We start from the raw sequence: 26,211 nt of genomic DNA on the forward strand, positions 1-26,211 counted from the left end.
AGACATGAGATTCAACAATGCAGATGAGCTGAAAGTCGCTATTAAAGCAACCTAGGCTTCCATAACTCCTCAGCAGTGCCACAGGCTGATTGCCTCTATGCCACGATGCATTGATGCAGTAATTCATGGAAAAGGAGCCCTGACCAAGTATTGAGGGCATACTATACTGTACATGGACATACTTTTCAGTAAGTCAACATTTCTGTATTAAAAATCCTTTTTTTTATTGGACTCATGTAATATTCTAATTTTCTAAAAAAATACAGAATTTGGGATTTTCACTAGCTGTAAGCAATAATTGTCAAAAAAAGAAAGAAATGCTTGGAGTATATCACTCTGTGTGTAACACATCTATATAAAAATATATGAGTTTCACTTTTTGAATTTCATTTCTGAAATAATTGTATAATTTGATGATATTCTAATTTAATGAGATGCACCTGTGTATATATATATATAAGCGATAAGGTTTACTTTGTAATGGTTTTATAAAAGGAGATCTGAATGCTGTATTCTTTATTCATTATTGATAATAACTAAGATCTGTATGTGTTGCATAATAGTGCAACAATGTATTTTTTTGAACTGACTCTTTAATATATTGTACCTTCAAACTCTATAGTACCTATGTTTTGGGAGTTTGGGATATTGTACCATTCTAATTTACATAATGTTCTGAGCATTACGCATACCACCATCTTGTATGAGCTTCGGGCAGTAAAGTAAGTTAGACCACCCCAATTTCAGTCCTTTGAGACTATGAAAATGGAGTTAGCTGCAGCCATTTTAGAAAGATAGAACCTCATAATGGACCCTGTGGGAGTAAACTCCCTTTTTTATGGCACAAGGGAGCCATTTCAGCGTGATATATCTATATGTAGAGTTGTGCTTAAGTAAGACAACACAGCTGCTGAACATTAAAGCCAGAGAATGTACATGCATTTATATCACGTTTAACTTGCTCTTTATGATGCATTGGCGAGTTATTATCTTCTTGCATTACTAAACAAAGGACTGAGCAGATGGAGGAGGCTAGGCTCTGCCTGATGGATCGGTACCATTACATTTCACATACACAACATGATTAGTACTTTAATATACAATTCTTGATTGCACCTTCAATGGATGACATTCAGAATTGCACAAGTGCACTTGCCATTAAGACATGCACGTTCCATTAAGACGTGGAACGTTAAGAGTACCAATGTAATATAAGGCTGGTTAATGGTGTGTAGCTTCTTCAACTTGTTAGCAGTTTAAGAGGATTTCCAAATTAACATTGAGTTTTTTTTCGAGAGGGTAGATTATCTAGAGGATTTATATATGTTATTGGATTGGTTTAACTAAGGCTATTTATTGGTGAAACAATAGGAAGCAGGTCACTTTGTGTTACCAATCTCAATATCTTAATATTACCCGAGCTGCAAACTATTGATGGGTTTTACATCATCACAACTTCTACCTTGTGGTGAGACTACATACTTGGCCTCCTCTATCTGGCTCCTATCCACTATGTTTCCCCATAGGAATGATAAAGCCTGCCTATGTTCCCCAAAAGTAAGGCAGTGAAACTTAATGGCATATTAAATAATATTAAATACGTGTTACTGCACAAAGTGAAGTATAAGTGAAATAATCATATCTGTTTTTGAGAGACAATCCTCCTTCATCTCCCGCTTATTTATAGGGGTCTGGTTATAGCAAGTCGCATAGCAATTTGGCCCAGTGAATTTGCATGTACATTTGTTCTGCACAAATGGGGGCAAAAGCCAAATTATATTAGGTTATTCCCTGTGTTGGTCGACTGTTTTATCATTATGTAAAAGGAAAATGACGCATTTGGCCACTAAATGGCGTTAGGTATAATTCCTATGATGCTTACCGCAATCTTGCAGCCAGATGAAGTTATTTCCATTTGAGATCAATGGAAAAAAATCAGCCAGCACAGAAAATAGCATTATTCGTTTTTTGCGGGGTGAGGGGGGGGGGTCTATGGTTACTGGGGAGGTATATTGTTGTGGGGGGTAGGTCTATGGTGGCTGGGGAGGTCTATTGTTGTTGTTGGGGGGATTCTATGTTTATGGTGGGTCAGTTTTTGCTTGAAGGGAGCTACTGTTGAGAGAGGGGTCTAATGTTGCTGGCTGCTGGAGGGTCTATTGATGTTAGCTGCTGGGAGATATGTTGTTGCTAGTGGGGGTCTATTGTTGCTGGGGCAGATCTATTGTTGCTTGGGGGAGTAGGTATTTTTTTCCAGGTTAACTAATGTGTCTATTGTTACTGGTCCAAATAATTTGGTGGAGGAGAGATTATGGTTGAAAATGTTTTTCAGGGGTTGGGCTTGGCCCCTTAGTTCCATTAAAGGGAACTCCTAAGGCGTCAGCATACCAAGACATTTTGGACAATTTCATGCTCCTAACTTAGTAGGAACAGTTTGGAGATGGCCCCTTCCTGTTTAACATGACTGCACACTAGTGCACAAATCAAGGTCTATAAAGACATGGATGAGCGAGTTTGGGAAAACGTGAGAGTCCTGACCTCAACCCAATAGAACACATTTGGGATAAATTAGAGTGGAGACTGCGAACCAGGACTTCTTGTCCAACATCAGTGCCTGACCTCACAAATGCACTTCTGAAAAAATGGTCAAACATTCCCATAGACACACTCCTAAAACCTTCTGGACAGCCTTCCCAGAAGACTTTAAGCTGTTATAGCTGCAAAGGATGGACCAACTCAATATTGAACCCTAAGACTGGGATGCCAAAAAAGTTCATGTGTGTGTAAAGGCAGGCGTCCCGATACTTTTGACAATATAGTGTAGGTTCCCCATGGAAAGATTTCTCCTCTATTCCTGTTCTGGTGACAATCGAAAATTTTAAATTTTCTTTCATTCTTTTAGTATACAGGCCAAATAGGGTGAATATCCCTAACAGGGGCACAGACAGCAATAAAAACTGGCCAAGTGTTGTAATCCTTCTAACCAAAAAGTCTTGCCTTTAGTGTTTCTCAAAGTGGTTGTAAACCTCACGCATTAAATATGAACAAAGCATATCCCTCTATAGCATATGTGTTAAACACAAGGCCCGCGGGCCAAATTCAGCCCTCCAGGCCATTTTTTGTGGCCCTCGCACCTCGCTTGCAGCCCTCCTCTGGTTCTCCTCTAGGCCCAGTACTTTATGCTTTCCAGCAATACCTCCAGCTTCTTCCCAGCAGCAACACAAAGTAAAGGGGTGCACTATGATGTAAGGGAGGGTGGAGGACTCAACTTCTGATGGTAGGGAGGCTCGAAGTCTTATGTAAGAGTAGGGGATGCTCTGAACATTTAGTCTTACCGATACAATCTGCCCTTGGTGGGGAGGCTCGACGTCTTATGTAAGAGTAGGGGATGCTCTGAACATCTAGTCTTACAGATACAATCTGTCCTAGGTGGGGAGACTCTTGACGTCTTATGTAAGGGTATTTTATGCTCTGGACATCTAGTCTTACAGACTCAATCGGCCCTTTTGAGGGCAATCATGATACTGATGCGGCCTGCGATTAAATTGAGTTTGACACCCCTGCTCTATAGTGTGTACTTGTCTCAATTGCTGATTGACAGGCTCAGCTCTGTCCCTGTGTGCCATGTGTGTGTGTGTGTGTGTGTGTGGGGTGTGGGGGGGGCTGTCCCTTCCCTTCCCTCCAATCAGCTGTCAGAGCTCTCCTCACTGAGCTCTGCAGTGCGTAACTTTAGCTTTCCATTCCCTTTTTAAAAAAAACTCAGACAAGCTTTCAAATTTAGGACTTTAAACCGATTAGGAGAAGAAAGGGCTACAGATAGACAGGTACAACTTATGTAGGAGAATTTGTTTCATTTCTGTGTATCATCGGAGGCCAGTCACTTAATTGGGTATATGTAAGGGTTTACAACCACTTTAAATAGCTTTGCCAGTTCATTGACTGATATTGCTTGATCTCTGGAGCTAAAAATTGCAACAAAAGTAATAAAAACAATAATAGCAATAATAATAACAATCATAATAAAGTTTAGGAAAGAAGAAGTAAACTTACGGGTACATGCCATAGACTTGGGGTCGGACTTGGCTCTGTAGTAACCTCTCTCACATGTGCATTCAGCTGAACTGTCCTGCAGGGAGAAGCTGTGGGGTGGGCACTTTGTACAGTAAGAATCGGTCAGCAAAGCCTTGTAAAACCCAGGACGACACGCTGAAACACAAAGAAGGCACATCAGGTGAATCTGTCATCTCTATCAACATCAATGAAAGCAGGCTCAGATGACAGCCTGCATCCAGTACCCCCTGTGTGCTAAGCTGGCAGTGACAGAAATAGGAAGTGGAAGTGAAATGGTCCATTTAACTGTTATTAGAGTCTGATGACAACCCCCTGCGCTTCTTGGAGAGGATTCTTAAGAGTACATGTGCTGCATGTTTAATGAATTGCTGGATTCACACTGACTTAATAAACATCCTAGTTCCATTGAAAGATATAAGATTTCCTGAAATTATCATAAGTTACTATGGAGTTTTCTACATGATATAAAATATTACAGTTACCCAATCTGAATGAATATATTGTATGTATTGACGCTACCCAACAAATTTTGCAATTATTTTATTCAAAGTGTCTTATCAGTATAGAACACGATGTGTGATTTAAGGGCCTTTTACATGGGGTGGATTCCACCGGTGATCCCCTTGCTCAGCAGGGGGTCTGTCCACTGATCCCCACTGAGCAGGTGGATAATAGGTTCATATCTGCTCCACTTATACAGAGCGGAAACGGACACAGCCCGCTCTCCTCTATGGGCGCTCGGATTTAAACAGACCGCCTGTCTGTTTACACCCGACTGCCACCCGATCCATTGGATGGAAGGGTAACGGATCCCCATCTGTCTATTTTTTGCGTATGGATTGGATGTAGGCAGGTGTAAACAGACGCATGTCCCTTTATACCTGCTGCTCCATAGTGGAGAGTGGAGGTTCCAATTGGGTCCGCCTTAAAAATGGACAGGCGAACCCGATCAAAACATTCATGTGAAAGGGGCCTTAAGCACACATTAAAGTGGGTCTTCACCTTCAAACCAATCTTTCTTCCTCTCCATCCCACCTCTCCTCCACTACACAAACATTGCCTTTTTTCTTTTTTTTTTCTTTCCTTTTTATTTAACCACTTCAGTTCTGGAAGGTTTTACCCCCTTAATGACCAGGCCATTTTTTGTGATACGGCACTGCATTGTTTAACTGACAATTGCGCAGGCGTGCGACGCTGTACCTAAGTAAAATTGAATTTATTTCCCCACAAATAGAGCTTTCTTTTGGTGGTATTTGATCACCTTTACATTTTTATTTTTTTGCGCAATAAACAAAAAAAACAAAAAAACATAATTTTGAAAAAAAATATATATTTTTTACTTTCTGCTATAAAATATTCACAATAAAAAAATCTAAAAAGTCAAATTTTTTAATCAATTTAGGCCAATATGTATTCTGGTACATATTTTCGGTAAAAAAAAATCCTAGGAGCATATATTAATTTGTTAGCGCAAAAGTTATAGCGTCTACAAACTAGGGATACATTTATGGACTTTTTATTTTTTTTATTGTTTTTACTAGAAATGGCGGCGATCAGGGATCACCTAGGGGTGATCAAGGGGTTAAGTGTGCTCCTAGGGAGTGCATTCTAACTGTTGGGGGAATGGATTTACTAGAGGAAAAGAGAGATCAGTGTTTCAGCTTAGCTGAAACAAAAGATCTCGCTCTTCCTCTGTCATAGAAAAGGTGGACTGCCCTCCGGTCTGTCATTCCGCCAAATGATCGGCAGGTCCCGGCACCCATCGCGGCCACCAGACCAGCTGATTGGCTCCCGCTGTGTCCAATCACCATGGAAGCCACACTCCGGGGGTGCACGTGCGCCCCCGAAAACCCCTGCTCATAATCACATACATGCACTTGATTTTGCCCAGCCAGGCCGCCCTGCCGCTGTATATATGTGGTGGGTGGTCTGGAAGTGATTAATGGAAAGACTTCGGTCCCCCACCCCCATGCATGTCACTCACCTAGGTAAATGACGTGCACTGTGTTCCCTGTGCTTTCTGGGATATGCACATCAAAAATCCCAGGAGGCACAGCCTTTTATGAAGAAAAGGATGAGGGCCATGCCTAACGACACATCATCAGGAGATGAACTCAGAAGAGATGTCAGCCACCCAATAACTTTACACCAAACCATGGTGGTTCAGGACCTGATTGGTGGCAGAAGGGAAGAGGATTCTGCAGGACAATGCTGGATCCACTGGCCGGGTGAGTATCTGAACTTTGCAGAACCTACAAACCCGGCAAGCAGAGGTTTAAAAAAAAAAATGGGGGGTGGGGGTTCATTTAATGGTACAAACAATTTTTTTTATTAAAATACTTAAAAAAATCTGTAGCTATCATGCTACAATAATGATCACTAGAATGTTGCAGGTTGACTAAGGACATAAAAACACTATTACATAACACTATGTTATAGTAGGCTATACTTGGAGCACACAAGCATCGTTCCAAGTGGTCCCAGGCACAATGAGCTTAACTATTCCCAGAGGGGGTTCAGAAAACTCACACTACATGAATGAACCAGTACCATAGGGTGAGCTGTGCTCAGGACCGGTAAAACTGCCAGTGTGAGTGTATCCTATAAAAGCCCTCTGTTGGTAATACAACACTATCATTGTGCAGAAGTAAATTCTGAGGATATCTGTGATCATCAGCTTCTGACGAGAACACCAGTGGCGTTACTCTTATCTAGTCAAACAGACCACAAGTCGGGGGCTCAAATGAGTATTTTTTTTTTTTTCTTAGTCTTGGGATTTAGGATGGGGCGCTAGTATATAGGGATTCATTGTGGACTACAAGGTCCTCTTTAAGTCTGGAGCAGTAGATATGGAACTGTAATTGAGGGTTCGCGGCTCAAATCTTGCATCAGGGCTCAGTTACTCCCCCGTCATACAATGACCTCATTAAGGCCAACTTAATCATACATAAGTTAACCCAGGTCCAGGACCCTAGTGCTATAAGGAAAGAGTACAACTGCTTAGCCATTCTTCTGCCTATGACCATTGGCCTTTATCTATAAGAACATTTGAACAAAATATTGATGTCTTTGCATGAGCTAGGCTGGTATAATAGGGCAAACTTGCTACTTCTACAGTGGCTGTCCCACCTTTATGTGTTTTTCTGTGTTGTTTTGAAGTGCATCAGGTTACTATTGTTCTGTAGTATGCTGACATCTAACGACAGTTTGTTTACTCTATTGGCATCTCCCTTTGTCCTCCTCTCCTTTTTAGTTTCTTCCATGTTCCCTCAGTCAGTGTTGTTACTTTACAGAGAAAGTTGTTCTTACACATCAAAATACTGGAAAACATCATCTGCACTGTAAATATCAAAAGTAAAATTGCATTTTATTTATCTTCTGTGTCTTTTTGAAGAGTTAAGCTACATGCAGATAGTGCCAAGCTAGCAGGTGACCATTATGTCCAGACAGACTGATTCTAAGTAGATATGTCAATTAATATTTAAGCATTTGAAGCAAAACAGGGGAAGAGATGTTTATGAACCTTAGTGATATACCGTAGTTAGAGGGAACAGGTACATAGCATAGACTTGAGGAGCTAGGGATGTCCTACTGTGGGTTTGGGCTCAAATTAAGAAAAGGTTGCACTGCTCCTTTTGCAGTGTGATGTAATTATTTGTCACTGATTTTCATTAGAATTGGTCACCAAAGTATATTTCCTCTTTTAGAATGAAGCAACCCATAGATGATTTGTCCTATATTGCAGACCTGACACATGACTCCTTAGATACAGGAGAAACTGCATCAATAAAACATTGTCTCCTTCTGCTTCAATTCACTGCAAATCAAGGACACATTTTTACTGCAAAGCTTCACTAAGCTCGCTGAAACAACTAGAAAGAGGGGTGAGTGGAGAGATGAATGCAGAATTTTGAAAGATGGATTCTGTGCACCAAAAATACATTTTTCATAGTTAGGAAATTAGGGATCGCTACATGTTTCTAATAACAACCAATCAGATGTTAGCATCATTCTCTAACCTCCACTAAATAATGGCAAATAGATTCTGACTGGTTAATATGGGACACCTAAACATGTTTATTTGCACTAGCAAAGTAAGTACAAAGGAGAACAACCACTGCTGATTTATTATAATCCCTGATGAAACATGGCAAAAGTCCAGAAGTAAGCATATAAACAGAGAATAAAAGAAACAGATTGTTAAATATATTTTCCTTGTGAGATGAGATGGCCACACTCCCTGTTATGGATACTTTTTGATACATCTGATGGCGTTGCGCAGTGCACACCTGATTTTTTCCCCCACTTGGTTGTGCAGGGAAGGGATGGCTTGCCTGGAAAAGTAGTGGCGGCTGGGCACGACGTACTGTGGGACAGCCACCGACATAAGGTTTTTAAAACTGTGCGCCTCCACCAGACGGAATGAAAGCATTTCAAAGGCCAAGAATTTTGAAATGCTGGCATTCAGGGCCAGGGATCGTGGGTTGGTGGCTCGTTCCCTTGCTGCGTTGGGCAGTAGCGGGCGTAGTGTCTAGGGCACGGCCGCTCCGCTTCTGCACCCTGCTCCCTCTTCTGCTGTGCTGGTGGCTCTGTGCGACCACCGCCTCTTCCTCCAAACTACTCAGGTCACCTGCATGACGTTCATTCCATGTGGGGTCGAGGACCTCATCGTCCTCCACATCATCTTCCACCCAGTCTTCACCCCTGCCCTCCTTGTCGGTCTCCACAATGCTGAACGCCACAGCAGTTGGCACCTGCGTTTCGTCATCATCGGAGACGTGCTGCGATGGTCCTTGCATGTACTCATCTTGAGAAATAAGTGGTTGGGCATCGCTGCACTCAATCTCTTCAACTTCTGGGGCAGGGCTAGGTGGATGGCCCTGGGAAACCCTGCTGACAGAGTCCTCAAAAAGAAGAAGAGACTGATGTATGGATTGGGGCTCAGACTGCTTGCCTGATTTCCAAGGGGGTGTGGTGAAAGACGGTTGGACATTGGCTGCAGGTGCCAACTCTGACCTTTCTGCAGTAGACTGGGTGGGAGACAATGTGAAGGAACTGGAGGCACTGTCAGCAACCCAATCTACTATCGCCTGTACTTCTTCAGGCCTCATCACGTCTAGAGGCGCATTATGCCCTACCAAATACTGATGCAGGTTCTGTCGCCTACTCACACTTGTGGAAGGTGTTTCACTTGTGCGTGTAGCTGGCACAGATCGACCACGTCCTCTCCTTGCAACAGGAGCTCTACCAGCAGCACCACAACCCAGGCCACGGCCCCTATTTGACGGTCTCCTCATATTTCTGTAATTTATGATCTTGCCCTAGAAAGGTGTTTATTGAATAGCGGAACAAAACAATAACAGTATCGCACGGGTGTATCTCACAGTCAAATATGCAAACTATGCCGCAATTTAATGTTTTTTACCCCAAAAGGGTGTATATTGAATAGCGGAATAGGAAAAAGGATAAAGAAAACGGTGTATCTCACACGTACAAACACAGACTAGGCCCCGATTCAAATTTTTTGTACCCTAAAGGGAGGATGAGGAAGAGGAGTAGGAGGAGTTGGGAACAGGAGGCAAACTGAAGCGCCCTGCAATCCTTGGCGGTGGAAGGAGATGCGCCAAACAAATTTAAAAGGTGTATCTCACACGTACCGATACAGACTATGCCGTAATTTAATTTTCTTACACTCCAAAAGGGTGTATATTGAATAGCGGAATAGAAAAAATGTTATAATACGGTGTATCTCACACGTACAAACACAGACTAGGCCCCGATTACAATTTTTTGTACTCTAAAGGCAGGATGAGGAAGAGGAGTAGGAGGAGTTGGGAACAGGAGGCAAACTGAAGCGCCCTGCAATCCTCAGCGGTAGAAGGAGATGCGCCAAACAAATTTAAAAAGGTGTATCTCACATGTACCGATACAGACTATCCCGCAATTTAATTTTTTACACTCAAACAGGGTGTATATTGAATAGCGGAATAGGACAAATTTTACAAAACGGTGTATCTCACACGTACAAACACCAACTAGGCCCCGATTACAATTTTTTGTACCCTAAAGGCAGGATGAGGAAGAGGAGTAGGAGGAGTTGGGAACAGGAGGCAAACTGAAGCGCCCTGCAATCCTCGGCGGTAGAAGGAGATGCGCCAAACAAATTTAAAAAGGTGTATCTCACATGTACCAGTACAGACTATCCCGCAATTTAATTTTTTACACTCAAAGAGGGTGTATATTGAATAGCGGAATAGGACAAATTTTACAAAACGGTGTATCTCACACGTACAAACACAAACTAGGCCCCGATTACAATTTTTTCTACCCTAAAGGCAGGATGAGGAGTAGGAGGAGTTCGGAACAGGCAGGAGGCAGACTGAAGCACCCTCAAATCCTCGGCAGTATGAGATGCGCCCCAAAAATTGGAAAGGTGTATCTCACACGTACCGACACAGACTATCACGCAATTTAATTGTTTATACCCAAAGGTTTTGATTAAATAGCGGAATAGAAAATATGATCCAAAAAAAAGTGTATGTATATCACATGTACACAACCACACTAGGCCCCAATTACTATTGTTTGTACCCCTAAAGGCAGGATGAGGAGTAGGAGGAGTTTGGAACAGGCAGCACCCTCAAATCTTCAGAAGTATGAGATGAACCCCAAAAACTTGCAAAGGTGGATCTCACACGTACCAACACAGACTATCCCGCAATTTAATTTATCCCCAAAGGTTTTTATTGAATAGCGGAATAGGAAATATGATCAAAAAAAGTGTATGTATCTCACACGTACACAACCACACTAGGCCCCAATTACTATTGTTTGTACCCCTAAAAGGCTGGATGAGGAGTAGGGGGAGTATGGAACAGGCAGCACCCTCAAATCTTCAGAAGTATGAGATGAACCCCAAAAACTTGGAAAGGTGGATTTCTCTCACACGTACCAACACAGACTATCCCCCAATTTAACTGATCCCCAAAGGTTTTTGATTAAATAGCGGAACAGAAAATATGATCAAAAAAAGTGTATGTATATCACACGTACACAACCACACTAGGCCCCAATTACTATTGTTTGTACCCCTTAAAGGCTGGATGAGGAGTAGGGGGAGTATGGAACAGGCAGCACCCTCAAATCTTCAGAAGTATGAGATGAACCCCAAAAACTTGGAAAGGTGGATCTCTCTCACACGTACCAACACAGACTATCCCCCAATTTAACTGATCCCCAAAGGTTTTTGATTAAATAGCGGAATAGAAAATATGATCAAAAAAAGTGTATGTATATCACACGTACACAACCACACTAGGCCCCAATTACTATTGTTTGTACCCCTAAAAGGCTGGATGAGGAGTAGGGGGAGTATGGAACAGGCAGCACCCTCAAATCTTAAGAAGTATGAGATGAACCCCAAAAACTTGGAAAGGTGGATCTCTCTCACACGTACCAACACAGACTATGCCCCAATTTAACTGATCCCCAAAGGTTTTTGATTAAATAGCGGAATAGAAAATATGATCAAAAAAAGTGTATGTATATCACACGTACACAACCACACTAGGCCCCAATTACTATTGTTTGTACCCCTAAAAGGCTGGATGAGGAGTAGGGGGAGTATGGAACAGGCAACACCCTCAAATCTTCAGAAGTATGAGATGAACCCCAAAAACCCCAAATATCATTCAGCTCTGCTGCAGGCCACAACTAATTTTTTTTTAACCCAAGGCTGTATATTGAATAGTGGAATAGAAAAAAGGTGTATGATTTTTGAAACCACTCAATATTAGCACATGTGAACTGAACACAGCAGTGTATGATCAGTCACTCAGCACAGCACAGCTGAAGGAAAAAGGCTGCACACAGTGCCTGATAGAAAAATACTTTTCTCCCTCCTCCTCAGTGGGCAAAAAAGATTGTGTTCACTGCACCCCAAAAAGATTGTGTTCACTGCAGCCCACACACAGCAAAATGGATGTGGACCACTGACACCTGCCTATCTCCTATCCCACACCACACAGCAATATCGATTGTAGTTTGTAGAACACACTTTCCCTAAAAATCAGCAGACTCTATCCCTAACAGGATTGATAAGATCGTAGATCGGGTGACTGCAAACCCCACCCCACACAGCAATATCGATTGTAGTTTGTAGAACACACTTTCCCTAAAAATCAGCAGACTCTCTCCCTAACAGGATTTATAAGATCGTAGATCGGGTGACTGCAAACCCCACCCCACACAGCAATGTCGATTGTAGTTTGTAGAACGCACTGTCCCTAAAATCAGCAGACTCTCTCCCAAAAATGCCTACAACTCGCCCTGCCTAACACACTCCGACCTGTCCCTCAATTCTATGCGGACACAAATGAGTTTTGCCTGCCTGTCTGTCCCTAATCAGCAGCCAGCACGTTGATGTGTGCTCTCTCCCTGATCTAAACAGCAGAATGACGCCGCAGCGGCGCTGTCTCGAACTTATAAAGACTTAGTCACATGCTTCAGATGGCCAATCACAGCTACTGATACATTTGCAGGCATGGCTGGGATGGCTTAGGCACACCAGTTTAACGCTTGTTGATTGGCTGTTGAAAGCCCGCCATGAAAAGCGCGCCAAAGCATGCAAAACCCGGAAATAAAACGACCGAACACGGATTTTTACCCGAATATACAGTAAAGTGTTTGTGTCCGTGTTCGGGTAAAAAAATCCAATTATTCGGTACGAACACAAATAATACAGTCCATGTTCGCTCAACACTAATCAGGAAGTGACATGTTCCGCATTTCATTATGGCTTTTTGGGTTTCAAAAGTGTCCATTGTTTAAATTTTGGTTATTGACAAGAATAAACTGGAGGCCGATTTGAGCCTAGTTGAGTTGCACCATAGAGGCACATCTGCTTTTTACATAACTTTCCCTTGATTTCCACAATGACAATGAGAATAGTTTAAAGAACTAAAGGCAAAACTTTTTTCATTTTGAATAGAAAAAGGGAAAGTTTGAACCCCTGTCAGTTTTTTGCTAATTATGTCTCATTGTGGCGATTTCCCCTCACTTCCTGTAATAAAGCTGAAACAGGAAGTGAGATAAAATCCCTCTAAAGTGAGGGAATCCCTGGTGGTCATCAGGGTCACCAGAACTAGTGTCCACATTGGAAGATATCCACACTATTCCTGTTCTGGGGACAACCCAAAATTTGGGATTTATTTTACTTTCACTCTCAGTGATAATGGTAAACAGGACTAATAGGGAAGGTGAATCTCCCTAATGGGGACACAGACAGCAATAATAACTTGACAGGTGCTTTTATTCCTCTCCACTCTATTTAAAGCCAAAAAAAAAAAAAGTTTGGTCTTTAGTTATACTTTAAACATTTTTCACTGGGCTTTAAGAGTAAAGCTCGATACACGGTATACAATTTTCTTTAGATTTTTTTTTACTTAGATTTACCAAAACCATATAATATGAGGTCAAACCTAAAAATGTTCAATCAGGCAGGCCCTTGCACTGCATAGCTGAAGGTAAATCTAAAGGAAATAGATCAACAAAAGTTGTATAGTGTGTATCCAGCTTAAGCACAGTAGGACCTGTTCAAATCAAAGTGTTTTTAACACAGTCCCTGGGCAATAGGAACTCATTGGACAGTCGTTACATTTTGTGCTCTTTTTACCCGATGATTAATAACATCCAGTGTTGGTACTGTGCATATATTATACATTGAATTTAACCACTTAAGCCCCGGAGGATTTGGCTGCTCAATGACCAGGCCCTATTTTGCGATTTGGCACTGTGTGACTTTAACGGACAATTGCGCGGTCGTGTGAAGCTGTACCCAAATGAAATTGACGTCCTTTTTTCCCCATAAATAGAGCTTTCTTTTGGTGGTATTTGATCACCTGTGCAATTTTTATTTTTTGCGCTATAAACAAAAAAAGAGTGACAATTTTGAAAAAATAACAATATTTTTCACATTTTTTATATGAAATTCTAAAAAAAAAAATGTAAAAATCAAAATTTTTTACCATTTTAGGCCAATTTATTTTCTGCTACATATTTTTGGTAAAAAAAAAATTGCAATAAGAGTATTTTGATTGGTTTGCGCAAAAGTTATTGCGTTTATTAACTACGGGAAAGATTTATGTCATTTTTATTGTTTTTTTTAAACTAGTAATGGCGGCGATCTGCGATTTTTTTGCGGGACTGCGACATTGTGGCGGACAGATTGGAGCTCTGACTGACATGTTTGACACTTTTGGGGGTACCAGTGACATTACTACAGTAATCAGTGCTATAAATATTCACTGTTACTGTAAAAATGACACTGGCAGGGAAGGGGTTAACTTTATTGGTGATCAAGGGGTTAAGTGTGTCCCTAGGTGCATGGTTCTAACTGTTAGGGGGGCATGGCTAGTGAAGTAATCACAGAGACATACGATCCTACATAGCAGGATCGCATAGCCTCTGTCATTACTTCAGGGAGAATGACAGACGGCTGTGTTTACATCAGCCGTCTGTCTTTCTCCCTCTCCTGTGGGAGATCGCGAGTGGCCAGCGGACATCGGAGCTGCTGGTCACACGCGCTGTCTAGGCAGGGAACGAGCGGGGGCGGGAGCGCGCCGGCGCGCACGCTCGCCCCCTATAGGCTTGTGGGCGAGCGACGTACCCTTATGTCACTTTGCCTGTAGGGGGCTGACTGTAATTCCTAGGAATAACCCACCAAAATCTGTCCAAACAAGAGTCTAGTAGACATCCCGGGTATGTTTAAAACACAAAATCATAAATTATAATACCCTCCCTAGCGGAGTACCAAAAGTGGTAACCCGAACCACACTAAGGATTGCCCCACAATAAAGCTCACCTTCCCCTGCGATCCCCCGCTGTCCTCCCCCGCCAACCTCCAGCCATCCTCCCGCTGTCCTACCACTGTGTGCTCGGCCGATGCCAGCATCTGTCTTCTGATCCCTTCCCTGCAAGCGTCGCGATGCAGGGGGGTGGAACCGGCGGCAATTTCAAAAATGTAAATAAACCAAATGACAAAGTTGTTATCCTACGAATTACACTGTATCATGCTATTTCACCACATGTAGTTTTGGTGCAGAATGAGTAGTCATCAAATTCTTCATTATTTTCAAACTACTCATTCTGCATCAAAACTAAAAAAAAATTGGGAAGTATATCAAATGATTCTTCAGAATTTCCAACGTAGCTATGTGCTAGAAAGAGACATCAAAATCGTTGCTGTCCTCACTTTCCGTCCCTGATGACGAATTTTCCCACGAAACGCTATCGCTCAGTTCTTCAAGTAACTCAGTTTTGCTGTCGCTGTTTTCCAGTTCGTCTAAAAGTGCTTTTGCGCAAAAAGAACACTTTTTGGATGCCATGGTCGTTCTCAATTTCCCAGGCACAAAGAACTGGAAAAGCACAGGCAGGGCACTGGAAAAGCCACCAGGTGAAATGCTGTGGTTAAATGGCATGATACAGTGTGATCTGTTAGGATCACAGCTTTATATCATTTCATTTGGTGTATTTACATTTTTTAAATTGCCTCATCACAACGCTTTCAGGGAAGGGAACCGGAAGACAGGTGCCGGCATTGACCGAGCACACAGTGGTAGGACAGCTGGAGGATGGCTGGAGGACAGCGGGGAGGACGGTGGGGGATCGCAGGGGAAGGTGAGTTTTATTGTGGGGTAATCCCGAGTGTGGCTCGGGGTTACCGCTTTTGGTACTCTATATTAACCCCGAGCCACACTCGGGAATACCACTAGGGAGGTTAAAAAAGATGGAACATTTGCTTTAATTTTGCTTCAGGTTTATTAAATGTGAAGAAGAAATCATAATTTCTTTAAAAAGAAAACACCTACAGGAGATGTGATATTAGTAGTGGATAGCCCTGAGAAATGGTGGGATATGCATGTGGTTAAAAATGGAAGGAGGTCCCCTCCCTAGGAGTGGGGACCCATTCTTGGCTGCAACCATATCAACCTGTTTTTCCCTCACCCATTTTCTTCTCTGCAGCGTCATTGTATTACAATTTATTTTTCTAAAAATATTTGCTTTTTTTAAAAATTCTCAGTGGCCCTTTTGCAAGATCTCCTTTGCCCCTTAATACTGTTTGCCCTGTTCCAAGTGCCGATGTTGGGCCCTAGTGTAGTAACAGGCACATATCCAGGAGTAGATGATTCTTCAAATGATTTACAAGTCAGCTTTAGCTGGCAAGACAACGTACATTTAACACAAAGCCACATCAGTCGGGTCAATATTTTAACTCAAGGTTCTGTTCTCCAACAAATGGATACAAATGATACTGGTACATAATTCAGTCTTATTTTCCCTCAAGAACATCACTGTATACCCACAAACAATACCTTATTAACAATATGTTCCTTTTGTCTAAAAGGCCAGATCCATCAACGTTTAGATAACACTCAGGTTTAACATTTTTCTTGATTAAGATGGTGGAAGACTTATCTTCCTTTTTTACACACCCTCTCCAAACATTTGGGATACCAACTTTATGTATATATTATATACCTACAGATTGGCCATTTTAAAAAGACGTCCAGATATATATGTATATATATGTATGTATACAGATATATATATATATCTATATATACTGTTTGCTGCCAAATTTCATCTGCCAATCCAGGCATAAACGGACATCCAACCAATACCTAGTAAGTTGATGCCACCATCAATAATGCTAATTTCTTTATTCAGTATCTCCTGATATTTACTACGCTGCGGATCTTCTAAAACTTTGAATAAGTATCACCAAAACAGGTCAAACGTATGTACTTTCAGTTGTTTTTCCTTACCGACATTATGTAACCCACTATATGCTAATATTTATGATATATACTGATGATAATTAAATCTGTCACTATTTCTACAGACTTGGTGACACAAACCCCTTGACAAAGGCTACTCTGTTAGCCGAAACGCGTCGGGTCAACACTTTGATGAATTCTCTGTGACACATCCAAGCAATCCAGCCTGGAGAAACAGAGTCTCTTTCATCAAAAATAAAGTCACACATACTGCACCACTGTCACGGAAACTCTTTTTCCAAACCTAGCATTTTTCTATGCACCTTGGGTCTGTAACCCAAACACCTCACATCACCACAAATGTCTTTTAAAATATCTTTATTGAATATACAATTGTATTCGCAATAAATTGCAATCATCTATTTTATACAACTGTGTATCCTTCACTTGCCCGTAAAAGTCCCACCTCTTGGCCTGAGAAACCAACCCATACCCCACACTTGATTAAGATGCTGACCTGGGGATGATGATATGTCAATACTTCCTGATGCATGTATATACATTTTTAATTTCTTTATTTGTGTGAAAACATATCTGTGCTTTTATGTTTTGAGTGCTGCCTGTCTGCTGGCCATCTCTTTCCACAACTTCCTAGCTTTCCTGCATAATTTTAGGCTTCTACTCTGCTCAATCATTTGTAAATGTGTGCAGTTAAGTCACTAGGGTTGGTGTCACCTGGTGTGGTAAATCATGGTGTCACCCCACCCCAAAACCCCCTCCTGCTATCCTGCCACAGTGCTCTGTCCTGCTGCTTCGGAGTGACATCAGGACAGGCAGTAGAGCACTGAGCAGGCTAGCTCATTGGCACATTCTTCCCCTAGCCTGTCAAAGTGCTATTTGATGGTGTCACCCCTCTGGCAGGTGTCCCCCCCAGTGCAGTCTGCACCGCTATAGCGACACTAATGAATGTGTGGGATTCCTAAAAAATTATTGATGACCAGTGAAGTTATTGATAGAGGTTTTCATTACCTGGAGAATGGTTGGTTTTGAATCTCTGCCCCCTGCCACCACAAGCCTATTACATTCAGCAACTTTAAACACTGCTATAGGCTTAATCCAGAAGAACCTGAAATAATTTACAGCATGCACCTTGTAATATTCTCAGCTTATCACTACATATCCTATATAGAACATGTATATTGTGTATGTACTGGCAGTGTTGCTGGCTCTGTGCAGTAATAGGGTTCCATCCCGGAAGCGTATGAGATGCGATATAGTTTGCAAAATTAGAAAAACAGAACTGACAGAATGATGTTCACACCAAGCATTTCTTGTAAACACTATTTATTATAACAGAGAGCCGTACAAAGGAATTAATTAGGAACATAATTAAATGCTGTTTCTTTTTTATTCTGGGCCTGATATTGACAGATATTGGCCAGGGCTGCAACAGTTTTTAAATGCTGCATTCATGACTTGAAGATTAGGTTCATATTTATGCTACTGCATTTTAATGCATGAATTTATTGGAATACAATACCCAATTAAAGCGCAACTTTGTTCTCTTATTCAGTACATACTGTTTTTAATCCTTATGCTGCTAGCCTTAGTAAATTGACATGATCTTATATTTACTTGTTTTCAATTTTTTTTTTTTACATTTCTTCAATTGCTTCCTGGTTTCTGGCCTAGGCCAAAATTATGTAATACATTCCAGGAGTCTTCATAGCATTTTTTTTCTTACATCCAGAGGAGGGAAGGAGGGTCTTTTTCAGTTTTTCTCAGTTAAAGCGCTAGTATACTCCGTTTTTTAACTTTAACCTACAGGTAAGTCTATAATAAGGCTTACCTGTAGGTAAAATTAATATCGCCTAAACCTGCATGGTTTAGGAGATAATAACCTTGCATGCAGCTGCTGACACCAGCAGGCCATGCGCTCTGAAGGTCCAGCGTAACTTGCCAGAACTTCAGAGCTCCTTGCCGGAAAGTAAACTCCTGCGCGCATGCATGGGAGTGACGTCATCGTGGCTCAGACCACTCACAGCGCCGGAGCCGCCGAGCCCGGAAGAGACGCGATGGAACATGTCTGCTCCCTCATATTGGGGCTTTGTTCTAAGGTAAGTATTTCAGAATATGCAAGTATGCGATGAATACTAGCACATTATGCCTTTATCCTGCAGGGTTTGTTTTTGTTTGTGGATACAACCGCTTTAAGCATGCCTTCCTGCCTACATACCTGAACTAAGGGCAAATGGATTCCAGGAAGTAAATGCTACATGAATCATCTGACTTTTCTTAAGATGGCCATGGCAAGAAATGCTAGGGGAGTGTTTCCAAGTCATTTCTGAACAAAATAAAGCATGAAAACATGGATGTACAGAGTTTGCTTTGAATATTAAAAATGAATTAAATAGCATTTTTGGTTTGAGGTGCTCAGATACAGTTAAGTCCTGCTTTTATTACATCCTCCTGTAAGTTCTTCTTGCAGATCTCTGTTGGATAAAGCTGAATTGTTCTGTAAATGTGTTTGGGCAGACAAGGCATGAAAATGTAAAGGTGTGCAGTATTCCTTAGATTCAGATTGCTTGTAAATGCCAGAGCTGCCAGTTTGTTAGTCCAGGTCAGGCTGTAGCTTACATAAATCATAAATCCTAAGATTATACTTTTGGTTTCACTGCCATAAAGGTTGCTAAAGGTAAAGTAAATATTTTCTGGGCATCAACTGACCCCCAAAATATACTGTGTATATATATATATATATATATATATATATATATATATATATATATATATATGAAAATTTAATCTGTAGAATACTTCTCTATTTCTTTGAACAGCTTCCATGGTAACCAGGGCAACAGGAATTCCCTAACTGTTAAATAATTTAAAACGCAAATCTAGCAACTATTGTATATTTATTCCCACTATCAGCGCACAGCAGTCATACATCATTCTTAAATGATCAAGGAAAATATTTTGCTATAGAATTTCCACTGGGTTCGATTTAAAGATTCGCTATCCGTCGCTCAACACAGATGCAATAAAGAATTAAATGATCTCTTGTTATGGTTTTTTTATGTTTGACTTTTGCTGGAAGCTGGAAGACTTTGTGACCTGATTGAGGTGAAGCCCTTACCGTGCACCCGAGAGAACCGCTTCTAAGAGAAGTGAACAGCCCTTGAAAAACTGTATTATGTTTTTCCAAAAACTAGAGACCCCATGACAAAACTAGAGGCTGGCTGGCATTCTTTTGCTGCCTGATCATGCCCTGATTACCATCCATGGATGAACAAACTACAGGCTGAGTAAAAACAAAAGGATCTGGCTGCTTTGAACACAGCCAGCCTCACAAACCAGCAATGCTATTAAATATTGAAGACTCTGACTCAGATCTGCTCTGTACAATCAATAGCTCTTAGATTTAATGCTCCCGGACATAGAGCCGGGGAATACGCATGTGTTTGGGAAGTCTGTAGCAGACTGAAGAATGTCGTCCCTTCCAGGTTTACAAGCCTACGTGACCTACATACAGGAATGCATAAGACTGTGAGGTATGGTGCTTATTAAAAGACCCAAACATATAGAACCCTGCTCTGAAAAAAAAAAAATACTTACCAACTAAATACTAATGGACCTACTTGGCAATATAAAGTATATACCATAGAACACTCTGGTTTGCCTACTGATTTTAATACGTCAGACTTAGCTGGTTCAAGCTGGTACATGGGTATATACAATGGTAGATCAGTCCTGGACCTCTGCCTCAGGATGTTTTTATATTTTATATTTTGGACTGATCTACCATTGTATATACCCATGATGCACTTGCTCTTGATAAAGTGGAGTTGCCCACTAAACGCGTCGAGCATATTATCGATGCATCTACTATACCATTTACATGGACTTTACAACTGCTTACATAGAGTTATTTTTGATTTTAGGTACATTGTTTACTATCTTATTATGTGGCTTTATTATCATGCCCTATACTGTATTATGGTTTTGAGCACTATATGTACGTACTATGCAATCAATGCAATGTTATACAAATGTACATGTATTATTAAACTTGTGTGTTTTTTTCTACCAGTGATTCTACCTTTTTTATTACCAACTGCTTGTTCACACACTTCATTTAAAGTCCCATGTTCCCCCCTTTTCTACTGTTTCCCCTGTTTATTACCCCCCTTTAGACAATGGGTTACATTTTACTAATGTATAATAGTTACTGTCATATTATTATGTCCCTACTTTATTATCCTTGTACAAGCCCACTGCCTGACGTACCCGTTTTTATTATTTCTTTAATTACCATATTCCCCCCATATTCTCACGAATGTTAGAACCTGGGAAATTGGAGGCATTTACTTTAAAATTGTAAAAAGTTAACAAGATTTACATTTTCTATCTAAAGTATCATCTTCCAATGCAATTTTTTCTTGAATATACAGTATCCCACAAAAGTGAGTTCACCCCTGATATTTTTGTAAATATTTTATTATATCTTTTCATGTGACAACACTGTAGAAATTACACTTTGCTACAATGTAAAGTAGTGTACAGCTTGTATAACAGTGTAAATTTGCTGTCCCCTCAAAATAACTCAACACACGGCAATAAATGTCTAAACCACTGGCAACAAAAGTGAGTACACCCCTAAGTGGAAATGTCAAAATTGGGCCCAAAGTGTCAATATTTTGTGTGGCCACCATTATTTTCCAGCACTGGCTTAACCATCTTGGGCATGGAATTCACCAGAGCTTCACAGGTTATCACTGGAGACATTAATGTCTAAACCGCTGGCAACAAAAGTGAGTACACCCCTAAGTGAAAATGTCCAAATTGGGACCAATTAGCCATTTTCCCTCCCAAGTGTCATGTGACTCGCTAGTGTTACAAGGTATCAGGTGTGAATGGGGAGCAGGTGTGTTAAATCTGGTGTTATCGCTCTCACTCTCTCATACTTGTCACTGGAATTTCAACATGGCACCTCATGGCAAAGGACTCTCTGAGCATCTGAAAAAAAATATTTTTGCTCTACATAAAGATGGCCTAGGCTATAAGAAAATTGCCTGAAACTGAGTTGCAGCATTGTAGTCAAGACCATACAGCGGTTTAACAGAACAGGTTCCACTCAGAACAGGCCTTGCTACGGTTGACCAAAGAAGTTGAGTGCACGTGCTCAGCGTCATATTCAGAGGTTGTCGTTGGGAAATAGACGGTTAAGCGCTGCCAGCATTGCTGCAGAGGTTGAAGGGGTGGGGGGTCAGCCTGTCAGTGCTCAGATCATACGCCGCACACTGCATCAAATTGGTCTGCATGGCTGTCATCCCAGAAGGAAGCCTCTTCTAAAGATGATAAGATGATGCACAAGAAAACCCGCAAACAGTTTCTTGAAGACAAGCAGACTAAGGACATAGATTACTAGAAATAATGTCCTGTGGTCTGATGTGACCAAGATAAACTTAATTGGTTCAGATGGTGTCAAGTGTGTGTGGCGGCAACCAGGTAAGGAGTACAAAAAACAAGTGTGTCTTGCTTACAGTCAAGCCTGGTGGTGGGAGTGTCATGGTCTGGGGCTGCATGAGCGCTGCCGGCACTGGGGAGCTACAGTTCATTGAGGGAACCATGAATGCCAACATGTACTGTGACATACTGAAGCAGATCATGATCCCCCCCCCTTCGGAGACTGGGCTGCAGGGCAGTATTCCAACATGATAACGACCCCAAACACACCTCCAAGAGGACCACTGCCTTGCTAAAGAAGTCAATCATGTCTCCAGACCTAAACCCTATTGAGCATCTGTGGGGTAACCTCAAATGGAAGGTGGAGAGCGCAAGTTCTCTCACATCCGCCAGCTCCATGACGTCGTCATGGAGGAGTGGACGAGGACTCCAGTGGCAGCCTGTAAAGCTTTGGTGAACTCCATGCCCATGCCCAAGAGGGTTAAGACAGTGCTGGAAAGTAATGGTGGTCACACAAAATATTGACACTTTGGGCCCAATTTGGACATTTTCACTTAGGGGTGGACTCACTTTTGTTGCCAGCAGTTTAGACATTAATTTCTGTGTGTTGAGTTATTTTGAGGGGACAGGACATTTACACTGGTATACAAGCTTTACACTCACGACTTTACATTGTAGCAAAGTGTAATTTCTTCAGTGTTGTCAGAATGAAAAGATATAATAAAATATTTCCAAAAATGTGAGGGGTGTACTCACTTTTGTGAGATACTGTAGATATATGTTGCCCAAATGTCAGGAAAATGGCTGTAGTGAGACTGGCATTTCCGCCAGTACTAGTGATGGGTGCATCAGGCGCATTCCCGCATGCATGCGCACCGGCAGAAGATTGGTGAATGGGCGCACGAAGGTGTCCTGCGGCTTCAATGACGCATGCATGACGTAATAGATGAGACTATTTGCTGGCCTATATTTGACCTCTGCTGATCCCGTCAAATTACTGGATTGTCTTCAGCCTTCCTGTGCCCTGAGCATCTGCATAACTATCTTGGATTTCCTATTGTTACTCGGCTTATTCTTGACCTGTCTGCTCTCCTCTCCCGGCTCTGGCCCTCTGGCTTGCCTCACCTACCTTGCTCCGGTTTTGCTCCTCAGTGTATGAACTCGGCATGGCCTACAGACTTGCTACCTACAGTATCTACCTGCTCTTCAGTGTTTGACCTCAGCTGACCTCAGCTCTACCATTGCCTTCTACCTGCCTTCCTGTTGTGACCTCGGCCAAGTTCCTGTTTCCGCAACATGCCTGTGCCCCCCGGACTGTCCAATTCTTTTGATCTACAAAAGATCAGAAGCTGAATGACTGAACATTTTGCTTCCTTTTAGGAATGTTCATTCGTTCAGCTTCTGATCTTTTGTAGATCAATAAAACTGGGTAGATATACAAAATGATACTGTCTGCGCTTATCCATGTCCCCGGTTCAGTTAGCATTTATTACACTGCTGTTTTTAACCTTTGCATTTGTGTTGAAGATTTTCAATAACATCTTTAATTTTTTTAATTATTTATAATATGTTTCAATGTGAAATTAATTTTTCCACTGGATCTGTAATTACAGCTTTATATCAATTTGTTGTAATTTTTGGTGGCTTTGTGTTGATATGGTATGTATTCCTTTAAGACTTAAGTTACATTGATTGTATACTGCATAAAAGAGTGTCCCTCCCTGCTCTCCCCTTCAATGTGATCAAGGAAATGTTAGAGAGTGGTAGACCTAGATGGGGTGACAGTGTGCTTTGCCTGGCTTTAAAAGTGGGATGCAATTAGACAACATTGGTGTGCTGCCAAAACTGTTGCTGGAGGAAATATACTGATTGTTCTTTGGATTATAAGAAAAAGAAATCAGCATATAGTTGTGGTAATAAACACAAATTTCTCAAAGGAAAATAAAGCTAAAATGTGTTGGCCTAATAGCTCTTTTGCAAAACTAACTAGAAAAGATTTTTGTGCCGAAAAAGATAAAAAAACAAAAACAAAGGAAAAGTTGGTGATAAAGAAGATAGATGGCATTACTACAGAACAATAACCAGCTTAATGAAAAAAATTTACTGAAAGCAAAAGAAATTTTAAGCATCATATAGTTTTACATCAGCACTGCTTATATGAATTAAACATACAGTATATGATGACTTAGTCTTCAAGCACACCAAAATTCAAAGAAAAACACCATAAATTGGAACGAATTCAAGCTTTAAATATCTACTCCTTTTGGCACCAACATTGAATCTACTATTGTTTTGTGAAGGGAGTAAATTATTAGCTCTCTATTTAAACCCCTAGAGTCTTTATCAGCAGTGAGAATCTACTGTGCAGATGTGCTCAATAACATTCTAGTATTATTGCCCAAGCATTAGTGTACAATTTGTATAACCCCCATTTGTCAGACTGAAATTGTTTTGGGATATCAAAAAATATATTTCTCTGTAGAAATTTATGAAATGAATATGATTATTATCAATCTGGGGATCCCAAACCTTTATTATGAGGCATAAATAATAATTCCAGCTTGGACCAATGTAACTGTGTATGTGACATACCTGGTTGATGCCCCTGGAAGCTGGAAATCACTAAAATAGACATTGCTACTCCTGTGATCTGCACTTATTTCCATGTCCCATGATAAGCGGCTGACCTGATGCATTGTGAATACAGGAGGTTGGCCGGTCAGCAGAGGCACCATTCAGAAATTTTTTTGCATTTTCTGAATGAATAAAAGGTGTTCTCTGATTGGAAGAGTGATGCCATGCTCTCTACAGAGGCGTAACTAGAACCTTCATGTTAGCATTAGATCACACCCAGTGAAGTATAGACTTGATGACTTGTCCCAGGTGCACCACAAGTCCCAGTGGGCCCAATCAGGGCCCCAATGCAAGAAACCATGAAGGGCCCCCCCAACCCCTGGCCAGGGCCCTTCCCTTCAAGCCTGGGGCTCTTCCCACTGATCCTGGGGCCCTTTACTCTTGTTGCAGGGCCCTTTATTACGGTCCAGCAGCGGGACCCTTTCACAAGTTCTGCAGTCTTGGGGCCTCCGCACGGTGGTAGAATGCCAGGGCCCAGGCACAAGTGTGACCTTTGTGATCCTGGAAGTTCACCCACTGGTGTCAGTAGTTTTTATTTTTTGGTATTTTAACCACTTTAAGGTTGAGCCTATTTTTGACACTTTTTGTTTACAAGTTAAAATCAGTATTTTTTGCTAGAAAACTACTTAGAACCCCCAAACATTATATATATATATAAATGTTTTTAGCAAAGACTCTGGAAAATAAAATGGCGGTCATTGCAAATTTTTTTCGTCACTCGTTATTTGCGCAGCGGTCTTTCAAACGCCATGTTTTTGGAAAAATTACGTTAAATCACATTTCACTGCATTTAAAAAAAAAATAAACAGTAAAGTTAGCCCATTTTTTCTTTGTATATTGGGAAAGATGATGTCACATCGAGTAAATAGATACCCAACATGTTACGGTTTAAAATTGCGCACACCCGCGGAATGGCGACAAACTATGGTCAATAAAAATCTGCATAGGGGACGCTTTACATTTTTTTTTATGGTTACCAGTTTAGAGTTAGAGTGTAGCTCTTTTTTTTAATTATTGCTCACGCTCTGGCGATCGCAGCGATACCTCACATGTGTGGTTTGAACAGCGATTTCATTTGCGGCGCGACTTCAGTATACGTTTTCTTTCGTGTGCAAGCTCACGACGACGGAGTTGGCTGAAAAAAAACTTTTATTGCTGTCACAAGCAATGTAAACATCCCTTGTGACAGCAATATGCAGTGACAGGTACTCTTTATGGAGGGATCGAGGGTCTAAAAGACCCTAGACCCCTCCACTACACTTCCATG

At 41.3% G+C, this 26,211-nt stretch overlaps 1 protein-coding gene across 1 annotated transcript in view; it reads right to left on the reverse strand.

Moving 5' to 3' along the window:
* The window catches only part of LOC309549320 (ephrin type-A receptor 3-like), a 308,452-nt gene that overhangs the window by 138,178 nt on the left and 144,063 nt on the right, over nucleotides 1-26,211 (reverse strand). Inside the window, exon 5 of the mRNA XM_082249514.1 lies at nucleotides 4,048-4,203. Coding sequence (XP_082105640.1) covers nucleotides 4,048-4,203 — 156 coding nt within the window. The remainder of the gene's footprint in view (nucleotides 1-4,047; nucleotides 4,204-26,211) is intronic.

This window comes from Pelophylax lessonae (genome assembly GCF_965119305.1).
Source record: "Pelophylax lessonae genome assembly, chromosome: 3".
Taxonomy (NCBI): domain Eukaryota; kingdom Metazoa; phylum Chordata; class Amphibia; order Anura; family Ranidae; genus Pelophylax; species Pelophylax lessonae.